This window comes from Panthera pardus, unplaced genomic scaffold (assembly GCF_024362965.1).
Source record: "Panthera pardus isolate Hobbes unplaced genomic scaffold, ASM2436296v1 HiC_scaffold_17, whole genome shotgun sequence".
In the NCBI taxonomy this organism is placed as follows: Eukaryota; Metazoa; Chordata; class Mammalia; order Carnivora; family Felidae; genus Panthera; species Panthera pardus.
Window position 1 is genome coordinate 7625392 of NW_026526732.1, and position 13072 is coordinate 7638463.

A 13072-nucleotide genomic window follows, 5' to 3' on the forward strand; every position below is an offset into this window, starting at 1 on the left:
GGGCAACGACTGGCCAGTCTAAAAGGAAACCAGCATTTCTGATACTCAGCAGCGTACAATGAGACGTGCCTGACGAAGCCGTGATTCCCATCAACAGTCTGACGCGAGTGCGTCACGGAGCAACCGCAAAGCTACGCTGCGCTTCTCCTCTTGCTCTGTACCCACCTCGAACCCAAAGTTGTACCCCTGAATCATCGCCTCGCGGTAGTACTGCTGCAGCGTGACAGACTCAGATTCGTCAACCTCCGCGTCAAATTCGGAAGTGAACATGTGGTCCACTCGGTCGATGGCATCGCTTATTCTGTTGCAAAGCTCTAGCGCGTCATTCTAAAGAGGCCCAAAGCATAATGAATACAAACCAAGCAATCACCTAATACCTACTGCATTTTAGAGGAAGACTCCTTTCGTCATCACAGACGTCAACCACTGCAATATATTTTAGCCGTATCTATTCTAGTTATTCAAAAATAAAGGATATTTATTTACTTATTTTCATGTTTGTATTCATCATTTGTATTAGGTCTTCTTTAACATCTTATGAAATCCAAGAGGAAAAATGAATCCATTTAAAACGATAATGTCTAGGGGCGCCTGGGTGGCTCAGTCAGTTAAGCGTCAAGACTCTTGGTTTTGGCTCAGGTCATGATCTCAGGGTTTGTGAGTCTGAGCCCCACATCGGGCTCTTCATTGATGGTGTGGAGCCTGCTGGGGGTTCTCTGTCTCTCCCTGTCTCTGCCCCTCCACTGCTCTCTCTCACTCTAAATAAATAAACTTAAAAAGAAAGAGAATGCCTAATTACTATGTGGTCTCTGAACAGACGCTTTCCTCTTCATATTTTGCACATCAACCACCAGCTGCTTTTCCCCCCCGGGGCGGTTGTTGAAGTGTAAGTGTGGTTTCAATCCAACACGTGAACCCTGTATTGTCCTTCTCATCTCCCTGCTGCTACTTGCTAGCAGCCTGGGGGTTCTCAGCTAGGGCTGATTTCACCCGCCTTGTGCCAAGGGGACACTGGCAATGTCTATTTTGGTTGTCACAATTTGGGGAGATGGGGTGTGAAATCTGTTGGTATCTAGTGTGTAGAAACCAGAGATGCTGCTAAATATCCTACAAAACAGGGCAACTGCCCCAAAACAAAGAATTCTTGACCAAAAATGTGAATACTGCCGAGGCTGAAAAGCCCTGTCCCCGCTGGCTCTTCGTTGTCTCCGCAGGCAGGACGACAGCGCTCCGAGCTGGACCCCCACCCCGCCCCTGAAACACAGGCATGTGCACATGCTCTCCACCGGGCGCTCCCCCTACATACTGCTTCAAAATGCTCTTCCTAAATCTTCAACGACTCCCTGAGGCCTAGAAAAAAATAAAATCCAAAATCTCTCAACAGCCTGACTTTTGTCCATCTAATTTTACCAGCTTTATCTCCCCCAACTTTCCACTGTGTCCACCAAGATCCAGCCAAATCAGACTATTTGATATGTGGTGAGCACTCCGGTTCCCCTGATCCAGAGCGATGTTCCTTCCCGGTTTGTATCTTCGGTAATCCTACAAGCTGAAATGCCTCCATGGTGGCAATTCCCAGATGCTACGAGGTTCTATTATCTCCCTCCTCAGGACTTTGGTGTGGCAGTTCAGGTCCTGAAGGCCATAAATCCCTTAGGCTCAAGAATCATCACTATCTTATATAATTTTACACTCTCCAGAGTTCATGGACTCAAAGACAAAGTCTCTTGCCCTGCTACTGGAGTGGGAAGGCAATCGATGAGAGAATGTGTTTCCAGGTAAATAAGACAAATCAGACTGACAGAAGAAAAACAAATGTTTATCAAACTACTTCTGATTTCAAGAAGTGCTGCTTCTTCAAGCAGTTAAGCCCTGATGTGACTAAGAAGGCATAACTGATGGCCTGTGGAACAGTGTGGATCAGACCACGGCTGATGACTGGGGTACAAGGCAGAAGTGGTGAAAACAGGAAATCCTGGGAAAAGGTGAGGCTCTGGCTTGCCCTGGACGTGGAAGGCCTGCCGCCTGTCTACAACTGCTTTCTCTGCTGTATTTCATTTGGCTGAAGTATCTGCTAAAGCAAGGCATAAACAAGGCTTCTTTTAGATTACACATTACTGATCTGGAGTACCTCTAGCAAATACTGGTAACTGCTAAAGAAGAAAGGAAGCTGGATTAGAAATAAAGAGACCTAAATGCCAGTATCAACTTGGCTGCTAACCCACCACGTGCCATGAAGAAATCACGTAACTGTTCAGATTTCTATCCCATCCAATCCCAACGTTCTACGGCTCCAAGAAAGATGTGGGAAATGTTTAGTTGAAGTGTGGGAAAATGTGTATTGTGAAGAGGGGGAACAGTGAGGACAATGTCGCACTTCAGATCGCCCACGTGGTAGTACGTTGTCACACCCGGACTCTTCCACAGCATGACAACGGGACATCAGTCAAACAGCTGGGGCAGAGGTGGCAGGTGAGGGAGACGAGGCAGGGGGCGGCAGGGGAGGGAGAGGCAGTGGGGGTGGGAGAGAGAGGCGGCAGGGGAGGGAGAGGCGGCAGCTAAGGTTGGGGCGGCACCGGAATACCTTTAGCTGCTGCAAAGCCTTGGCGATGAGCGGCTGACTGGATGTCTGCTCCTGGTGCAGAGTCATGAGTCCCTCGATGGACTGCTGGAAGGCCTTCCTCTGAATTGTGAGATGGGCAGACTGCATGACAACTAGTAAAAGATTATCCACCTGGGAGGAAAATCAAGCACCGGGCTTAAAAACAGACCCACTTAAGGGTTTCCCATTCCAGGTGAACCCCTCGTCCAAAAACAATGCCAACCTCACAGAGCTACCAGGCCAGGAACCAGCGGATCAGAAAGCAGTTTTCAAGCAGAGCTATGCCTGGCAGTGGGCCCTACGTCTAAAGTCTTCCACACAATAGTGAAGAATCCCACGGAACTGTGTGGGCACGATGCCTTGAACAGCCTAGAACCACAAGTAACTCAATACTCCTGCAGCAGTCTGTGTGTGTGTGCGTGTGTGCGCGTGTGTGCGTGTGTGCGTGTGTGTACACGTGCTGGAGCAGTCCATAAAGCTGGAAAATGCAGGAATAAAAGAAAGTGACCTGAGTGGCTTTCCATGAAACAGACAAACAGCTAACTGAGACTTCATGAGCTCTTTCTTTCAGTGGCAGTGAGTCACTGCAGTATTTCGCATAGAGGTGTGATGTGATCACAGCCGCGTATTATGAAGGTCATTCTGAAAGCACCCAAACAAACACAGACTTGGGGAGAGGGAAGGTGTGGCTGGAAGTGTGACAGTGCAGCAGTCCAGTCCCGGGATGACAGAATCGAACTGTGGTGGTGGCTCCGGACGGCACAGAAAGCGTCACGTGCTGGAGATGCTTCGGGTGTGCTAGGGCTGGTGACTAACCGGGGGGTAGAAGGACGAGTCTATACGGTCACACTCTGCTTTAAACACCTGAGTGGACAGAGCACCATTCACAGAGACACAGAACACGAGCAAGAGAGCAGGTCGTGTGGAGAAGAGACAGCCGTGCGCTCAACTGTGGCCAGGCTGAATGCCGAGGGCATGCGAGGGTTTCTTCCAGGTTGTAATTAATGACTTATTTCAACCATCCTGGGATCCCTGTCGGGGAGGTAGGTAAAAAGCTTCACCACAAAAATGGAAGCTAACAGCAAGTCAAGCAGAATACACGAAGAAGCGGAACTTCTGAACGGGCGAGAGAACTCCTGTGAGAGTGTGAGTACACAGATCACGGCTCAACCAGGTAAGGACATAAATAAAATACTCCAAATATTCCAGTATAATTTAACATACACAATTTGAAGGCATATGCTGGTACAAGTCGTGCTACAAAACTATGAAAACATCGAGGTCCATCTGGGGGGAAGTCTACACTGGAGACTCCTGTGGCAGTTAAACCAATCACTCGGGAGCCGGTCGTTTGTTTTCTCTAAAGGTATTTGAAGTAGCCAGTGCTGCCTCAGGTGGGGGGTGGGGAGCAGCGGGTGCGGGAGCCGCGACTGACACACACCTGCATGCTTCTCAGGGTATCGACGGTCTCCACCTGCGGCACGACTTTGACGGGCTGCGCTTCCCACGCGGCCCAGCCATCGTCGGCATCCCGGGCGCGGTCGCTGTGCTTGGTGAGCAGTAGGTACGCGTCAATCAGGACGTCATCGGACTCTTTGGAGCAGTCCTTTCCCGCAGCTGCATTGAGCAACTGAAGAATAATGCTCTTCTCAGCGAGGGTGTCTGGGACAAACACCTGCAAGTTTTCCAAGCCGGGAATCTGTACCTGCAAAAGAAATGACCCAGAATCTTAAACTAGGGAATGTCACACATAGAAATGTTACTTAAAAAGAAAAACAAAAACAAAAAACAGAAAAGGACCGGCCTCTGTGGGGAAGGCGCAGAAGGCACCTCAGGGCATCCAGGGCCACGCTGCAGGCGGCAGGGAGGACAGCACGGGAGCACTGTGCCCGAGAGGCCTGGTGAAGCCACTCACAGAGCACCCTCCCACCGCCGTATTTTTAGTATAAGCACAAAAATACCCTCCACGGGAGGAATGTTGGCCTCCAACAACCTCAATCAGCGCTACTTTGAGATGCTTACAGAAGGTAAGGCAAAACATGCTAATAACGGATTCATTAATCATTCTTGGTGGGGGCATCATAAAAAGCCTTTTAAAGATCATTTTAATAAGGAACACGCATGTGATATTGTTGTGCAAATCACACATAAATGCAGGTGGGATAAAACTGTGGGCTTGGGATAAAATTTCCAGCAATAAGGCCATAACACAGAGTCTGTCAATACTAAATGTCCAACAACTTAAATGGGAGTAAAGATGGTGACTCAAAAAGGGGGTCCACTGATGGCAAACGTTCCTATAAAAAGTCTAAATTGTTTCAGGAAATGTAAGGGTAAAACATAAAAAAAAACACTTAAAATAATTATTTTGTTATTTTACATTATTATCGTACACACATTATTTTAGATGTATGTGTAGCTAATTTTAACACAAAGTATGAATGAATATTTGATGACTTTATCTGCATTCTTTTTTTAAATTTTTTTAACATTTATTTAAAAAAATTTTTTTAATGTTTATTTATTTTTGAGAGAGAAAGAGAGCACGAGCAGGGGAGAGGCAGAGAGACAGGGAGACACAGAATCTGAAGCAGGCTCCAGGCTCTGAGCTGTCAGCACAGAGCCCGACATGGGGCTTGAACTCACAAACCACAAGACTGCGACCTGAGCTTGAAGCAGGACGCTTAAATGACTGAGCCACCCAGGTGTCCCTAACGTTTATTCATTTTTTTGAGGAAGTCAGAGACAGCACAAGCTGTGGAGGGGCAGAGAGAGAGGGAGACACAGATTGCCAAGCAGGCTCCAGGCTCCAAGCTGTCAGCGCAGAGCCTGACATGAAGCTCAAACTCACAAACCGTTAAGGCCCATGACCTGAGCCGAAGTCAGAGGCTCAACTGACTGAGCCACCTCAACTTTATCTTCCTTCTTAAAGCAAGTCAATACATATGAAAAACTTTGTTTTTCTAATTATTTCATTGAGAAATTATGAGAAAGTCTTTTTACTGGGATCAATACAGCCAGCAAAGCCTAAAATATTTACCATCTGGACCATTAAGATAAAGTCTGTCCATTTTAGAGAAAAACAGGAAAGGCAAAATATTCCAGTTACAGCATTTTAAATATTTACCTTAACATACTGCTTTGATTTCAGAACGTCCAGAAGGTCTCTGACTGGGGCTGAAAGTACAAATTCTGCTGCTATTTCCAGGTCCTAAGGATCACAGTTACAAAGAAACTTCTTTAGGGTTAGCTTTTAAAAAGAAGGAAGGAAGGAAGGAAGGAAGGAAGGAAGGAAGGAAGGAAGGAAGGAAGGAAGGAAGGAAGAAAGGTTGGTAAAGGAAACATTTTCAACAATCAGGATTGTTAACTCACCTTTCTCAACATTTTGGCAAATCCGAGGGCCTTGGAGGCTCTTTCTCTGGCTTCGTGGAAGAGCTCCTTCAGCGCCCGACTAATCTCTATGACAGACCTCCTGCAAAGTCAGCGCCACCCAGTTAGAGCCCGTGACACTGTGTCAGGAAACCGCAACAAAGAGGAGCAAGTCCCAAACCACATTAACAAAGACTGAGAACTGGACACATGGGAGCAAGCAGTTACTGAGAATGTGTCTGAAATACTCAGAAGTTCGCTCTCTTGTAGTTTTCTAGAAGGTACTTGTATTCTTTACATAAGTAAGGCACACACAATAACCTTCAAATAACAGCAAGCTCAATTTTCTAAAGATTTGATTATACTAATTTCTTGGAGTTTGAGATAAAATTCCTAAAAGTTGACTCCCAGTGCAGAATCTTTCTGAAAAGGAACATACACAGTGGTGGGCTGGTAAATGGTTAACAACCGGCCCCCCTCAAGTTCCTGCCTTCATGGTGTCTGGTGATTTCTGTGGCATAAATACGCCCCTCGCGGCTGGCTGCGAGCTACCAGCGTGACGGCACTGAGCGACGGCTGGGGGACAGGTGTGCATGATCGTACTTCGGCTCCCCGGAGCCAGGATGAGCCAGGACGAGCCAGCACGAGCCAGACCCAGCACACCAGCGCACGAGCCCGCTTTTTAGATCCACCGCTAATAAAGAACCAGGGCACCCTAAGAGCCCTTCTCTAGTTCACCACCTTACATCTCCGACTCCCCGTTTATTCTGCATCCACCGTGTTACCTCCCAAACCTGCAGGACCTTCTACAGACTGAGTCCTTCCAATTCTCAGCTATTCGTACTTTCCCAGGCAAGAATCTGGGTGAACGCTTTCTTTAACTCTGGCATGAGGACCTCCCAGGTATTCTGAAACCCAAAATGTGCTTCTCATCAAATTTTGGATGGTGAGAGAAACACATTTCAGCTCTAGAGAAGTCATTTCCCTTGAGCATTTCCTAAGCTTGAATCCTAGGATATCGCTAATAACTGGCCACAAAACAGCTATACGGCTGATATACGTGCCACAGAAAGAGCGATTCAACATGGTCCAACCTGGATACCATCTCACGGAACTGGAGGAAATGCAATAGATGCGTAAGCCATGGTTTCATGTACTTAAGCTTCAAGTTCAACAGAAGGAATAAGCTATGCATAAAAACAATGACAATGTGCTAAATGTATTAATGGACTGATAGAAAGAAACATAATTATGTGATTAGAGACTTTCCAGGACACAGGGATGAATGCTCTCTACTCATTTTTAGTCAACTTGCACTCTTTCTCCCTTTCTCAAAAGACACTATTTTCATTAGGCCACTAAATTCTAAATTCACCTTCAAAGAAAATGCCACAGAAAATTCTCACTAAGAGAGGACAAGGACAGGTAAGACAGTCACAACAGAAATCTTCAGATCCACTATGGAAATCCCTACAGTCCAACAGTTCGGTTTGAACAAGGTGCATTTTAGACTCATCACCAAGAGCAGGAGTCCGTGAAATAAGGAAGGGGAGGGGAAGGGAATGAGGCACAACCTTATTTCGTCTGAAGCGTTGCTGTCGTCGGCGCTGGTCCAGAACTCGGCACAGCTCTCCTGTAAGCCAAACTCTAAAAAACTTCCTGTCGACTTCAGCAGCATCCCTGCGATGTCACTAAGGGAACAAAAGTACAAAAGTAAACCAAAGAAGAAAAACTGTCCTCGTTCTAATTCTAGAATGAGAAGCTGAAAGTCCAGCTGTTTTAATAGTTTGGGAATCAACAATAGTGGGAATTTTCTTGAACTATAAAATCCCGATTAATGTGAGAAAGGGGAAATCTCAACTACGGCATGTATCTGTCTTCGTTCTATTATCACGGTTTTATCATAAACCTTAAAATTTTAAATCATACTCAGAGCAGCTAGGTAATTATTACACAAATGTAATTTTCTACTTAAAAGTCTAAAATAGCATAAAACGGCCTCAAATATATATCTGTGACCAGATACTTTTTAAAAGCTTTATAAACTAAATGACGGCATAAGAAAACAAAGTGAATTCCTTAAATGCAACTGTTTCTACAAATTTCCCTGACAATTAGCTTCCCCTGATCCGTCAACACGAAACACTCCACACAGCTGATGCCCCTCGTGGAGTGCACAATCCACACACTAGGGAAAAGGGTAAGCCCGAGTGTATAAAACTATCTAAATGAGTGAAGTGAAGCCTCAACAGCAGTTTACCGGCCTCTACGTTCAAAGAGAGGAGCGTCTATCTGGTAAAAGAGAGCGAGTAAGCATACAAACAGTGGCAGACGCGGCACAGGGAAGCGCCAGGGGACTTGCAGAGGACGGAGACCAAACCCAGCTGCGTGTGCGACACAGGGGTGCAAGGGAGAGAGCAGTGAGAAGAGAGGCTAGCAGCAAGGGAACGGAGGAGGGGAAGAAAAGTCCAGGAAGAACAATGAATACGATCGAAAGGCATGAAGACGTGTTAAGCAAGAGGTCTGGCTGCGAAAAGAAATTGCACAATCTGAAAGGAGCGAGACCCAGAACGCGAGCTGCGGCCAGGCTGCGAAAGGCCTTGCACGTCCTGCCGAGTGCCCCACCTTCAGTTACTGGGCAGAGAGGTCAGCCTTCAAAGAAACTGAGTGGGAAAGGGACCTGATTACAGACCTGCTTTCAGAACAGCAGTGGAGGAGGATACCCACAAAGGGTTTGCTCGACAAGCACTGAGTATCTGTTACGTAGTAAGCAGTGAACGGAACCGGTAAGAACCACTCCAGTGCATAGAGGAAAAACCAAGAAATAAAATAAAAAAGGAAAATATGGAGCAGTTCCGTTAAGTGCTATGGAGAGAAACAAGAGGAAAGGAAACCAAGAGAACTTGTGGGTAGGAATTTCCATCTTAAGTATGGAGAAGGGGACATTTAGACAAAGACCTAAAGGAAGCGGAAAATGGGTCATGAAAATAACGGGGGAAGAGCAGTTCAACTAGAGGAACCACCAAGTGCAAAGGGCCGGAGGCACGAGCATGCCCTGTCCGGGAAAAACAATAAAGAGGCCAAGGTGGCTGTCTGGTAAGGCCTGGAGAAGGGGACAGAGAAGGGTGACAGAGAGTCAGTGAAAAGTCAGACTGTGTCCAGCCTTACGGGCCATGTTCAGGAGCTCTCACTTTTACTGAGGAAGAAGGGAAGCCACTGGAGTCTTTGCAACAGAGGAGAAAATGGTCTGATGTGCACTTTAACAAGATCATTCTGGCTGTGGTGTTGAGAATAAACCAACGGGGTGAAGAGCTAAAACAGAGAGTCTCCTTGGAGAGCGCCTGCAGTCATTCGAGCAAGATATGACAGCCTGGGAGGAGTGCCCACGTGGAGGGGTGTGCAGAGGTCAGACTGCGGATGAATCCTGCAGGGACCAGCGACAGGCTCAGGGGTAGTGTGCGAGACAAAGACAGGACTCAGGGATGGCTCCGAGACTGAGGGAACCTAGGAGGAACAGCCCAGGAAGGAGACCGCTGCCGTGCGCATCCAGAACTAGCCTGGCCCGTGGCAGCAGGCCCTCAGTCGGGAACTGCTCAGAAGGCACAGGAAGGTGAAGTTCAGACACTGCCGCGTACAGACAGCGAAGGACGAGCAACAGATAAAAACAAAAAACCGACAGGAGGAAATGAGGCTGGGGGGAAATTACATAACATGAATGTGTGGCACAAATGAACAGTAACCTCTTAAAAAAAAATTTGTTTGACAAAGCCTGACAGCCTGGAAACAGAAAATGCAAACAGAAGAAATTACAGGCAAAGCAGAATTACTGGACATTAAGAGAAGGCGAGATGCTGAAAAGGGCCGTGAGCGCATTTTGTAAGAAGGCTGACTGGTTCTGGAACCAACCGGAACAGGAAGGCAGGGCCCGAAGGGCCGGGGAGGTCAGAGAAAGAGTGAGCCGCTCACTCACAATCCAGGGAGAGAGGACGGTCAGGGCAGGAGAGGGATTCTGAGGCCCTGCGCACGGGACACAGATGGGGGGGGGGGGCGACAGCGATGCCCTGTGAGGCTGGAGGGGAACCCGGGAGAGCTGCGGTCCTCACGACCCACACGACAGAGGGGAAGCTGGGCTGAGCACACGAGGACTTCTACGAGGGGACAGAGGAAATGAAATGGCTGATGGGGCAAGTGAGAGGGGGCGGCACTGACCCCCAGCAGCCGAGTCGAGAGCCGAGGGGCCGGCAGCGGGGACGCCACCTTGGGCACTCAGCTCCTGGAGAAGGGACGTGGGTGAGACACACGCCTGAGGTTCCCAGCACCCCGCCAAGGCTGGGACACCCGGGGCCTCCGGTCTGAGCCGCCCTTCAGGGGCCTCAGAGCGTTTCCGCTAAGGCAGGGGTTCCTCAACTTCTCAACTGGCATTTTGGGGGGAGAATTTGTGGTTTGGGGGTTGTCCCGTGCACTGCAGGATGTTCAGCAGTGCCGCCGGCCTCTAATCAGGAGCACCGCCCAGTCACTACAAGCAAAACTGTTTCTGGAAGGTGCCAAATGTCCCCACACACCCCCGCTGAGCAGCCTGGCTCCCAGGACAACAAAACTCGGGAGAGAGGTACATGCACACGTGTGACTGCTTGTCACCTTCATGTAACTGAGCAGGTACACATGTCGCAGAGAACAGGGTGGGGGGCGGGGGGCGCGAATGGGCGGGCACGCTCAGGAGCACAAGGGTCCTACCAGAAAAGTTTGCCGGCCTGTGCTTCTCCTCCCCGGATGTAATGGGTTATTTCTTTGGTGAAATTCCATTCTTCTTCTAACAGATTTTTTAAACTATGGGATGCCTGAGGTAACTGCTGTAGCATTTGGATCCAGCTTCTCATGTAATCAAAATACACCTTAAATAAAGAAACATAAAGGGAGACAGTTGAGAACAGAACTCAGCAGCTCACAGCGTTCACCTCTGCTGACCTGAAAGCCACAAACGAGAAGGGCAAAGTGGAGGGGACGTTGAGGCACGTAGCCCTGCGAGAAGCAAGATCCTTCATTGCATCACCGAGGCCTTCATTGCATCACCGAGGTCTCAATGGGCACTTCTCTTAAACTGTGCAACTCAACTCCTTGGCAATTTAACACATTATTTATAATCCCCTCAAATTACCAAGAAAATAAAATGTTCACAATGTACACAGAAGTAAAAAAACACACAAACAAAAACCAAGATAATAATACCCAGAAAATTTCATTATTAATATATTATGAAATTATTCCTTTAAGAGGTTGGGATCTTTACTTGTTGAATCACCCAATTTAACTTTAGACAGTATCTTCCGTGTTGAGAGGAAAAGAGCACACTTTTCGCCACCATCCCTTCCTGACACCCGGATTTTTATGACACGGTTTTTTTCAAGATGTATGATATATAAGTTATGGTATCTAATCAAAATACCCAGGTCTTCTGAAATGGGGTTTATGTCCACCACAAATCCTATGCAACAGCTCTCCCGTCCCTACATCCTTATTTTGATGTATCTGCTGCTTCCCAGGGTTTTACTGTCAATTAGCTTTTCTCAAGACAGGTTCACAATTATTAGAGGACAAAAACTCACTGTGGATTCTCCTACCGAGAGGACAACTTGACTGAGTATAAAATGCCTGAATTACACGTTCTCCGCTTCGGAAGGTTTCAGGCATTGCTCCCGGACTACTGTCTGCCCTTGCGTGTTGTTCGAACAAAGAAACCTGATGCCAGCCTCGTCTCCCGCTGTCCCCGCTCTCCTCACGCCCTGAGGTGCCTTGCTTTTTCTCTGCCCGGATATATACGGGACTCTAGATCCAGTCTGGGATCTCAGTGACTTCCCCAGGCTACATCTTCGTGTTCACTGGAGCGAATGTTTTCTGAAATCCGGTACTAATTTTCGGGAGGTAAATTTCAGGTCTTGCTTTCAGAAAACCGTCTTCTGTTGTGTCTCTGGATGCCTCTGGGCTCCCCCAGCCAGCCTGCGGGGTGTGAATCTGCAGTCTGGGGTCTGTTGTGAACACAGCTGTCTGGGTACGTGGAACCTACCATCTGTGGGTCTACCACCATCGCGTCCAAAGGACACAAACCCTTAAATACGAGGCCAGGACCCCCTTTGGCTTCTCGGGGTGCTGCTCTCTTCTCCCCGGCTCCGCTCATGCCCGGCCGTCTCCCGAGGAGTGCACCTCTCCCTTACAGCCCCGTCACGGGGCGCCCGTGTGACCGCGTACCCAACGGCCGGAAGCAGTTGGCATCCTCGTGAACCCTTTGTTCATACGGTCACCTACTGATTTCCCACTGCTGTCATCCTGTCCCTCTCTGGTGTCCAACACAGTCTTCTCTCCATCCCGGACTCAGCCACCGCATGATGTTTCATCCCAGATCTGGTCATTACAGAGTATCTCCAGGCCCCAGACCACCCATCCAAACGCCTGATTCTAAAACCTCCTCTCCTCATTCCAGTTTTCTGTTCAACTACCACCACCATGACCATTCTCGTATGGAAACCTTATGTGAACTCCAGTCCATGCGTTTCTCTTCCTCCTCCAGTTCGCTACTCCCTTCCTTCACTCCCTCTCCTCCTTTTTTGGCTTAGAGCCCACACGGTCAGCCCTCCACACCCCGGCCGCCCCCCACCCTGCCACCCCTCCCTCTTCAGCTCACCTGCCAGATCCCCAAAGCACGGTGAGCCCAACAAGTCCACGCCCCACACCCTCACTCAAGAAGCTGAGGGTCATGAGGGTCGCGGGACAGGGAGGAGCCCCTGCTCTACACATCGCGATCCCGACCACGTGGTGCACGCAATACTTCTGTCTCCACTCGACCCGTTTTCCTTCTCTCTACGACCGCACTTTGAACCCCCTCCATTTTCCTCAGACTGCCAATGCCCACCCTCAGCCCTTCTCAGCAGATGATCCATGTCAGCCCTCCTAACGAAAAGAAGTCATTAGATACAGGATCCCTCACCTTCTCCACCCCAAACACACACGGCCACGTGACATCTCCTCCCAGCGGCGGCCGAGCGAAGCGTCCTCCCAATCTCAACACTTGGGTTTCGAGACCCGCCTCCTCATGGCATCTGCGGAAGC

General features: G+C 48.6%; 1 protein-coding gene across 8 annotated transcripts in view; it reads right to left on the reverse strand.

Annotated features, from left to right (window-relative positions):
• The window catches only part of MAP3K4 (mitogen-activated protein kinase kinase kinase 4), a 112254-nt gene that overhangs the window by 24359 nt on the left and 74823 nt on the right, over positions 1-13072 (reverse strand). For all 8 annotated transcript variants that reach the window (XR_002070858.2, XR_002070859.2, XM_019412725.2 and 5 more), the window contains exons 6-12: positions 10706-10863; positions 7546-7662; positions 5975-6074; positions 5730-5813; positions 4044-4307; positions 2585-2734; positions 166-327 (exon numbers count right to left, since the gene is read on the reverse strand). Coding sequence is in view for 6 of the 8 variants with exons in the window: in XM_019412725.2 (XP_019268270.2) it covers positions 166-327; positions 2585-2734; positions 4044-4307; positions 5730-5813; positions 5975-6074; positions 7546-7662; positions 10706-10863 (1035 nt within the window). In the remaining 2 variants the exon portion in view is untranslated. The remainder of the gene's footprint in view (positions 1-165; positions 328-2584; positions 2735-4043; positions 4308-5729; positions 5814-5974; positions 6075-7545; positions 7663-10705; positions 10864-13072) is intronic.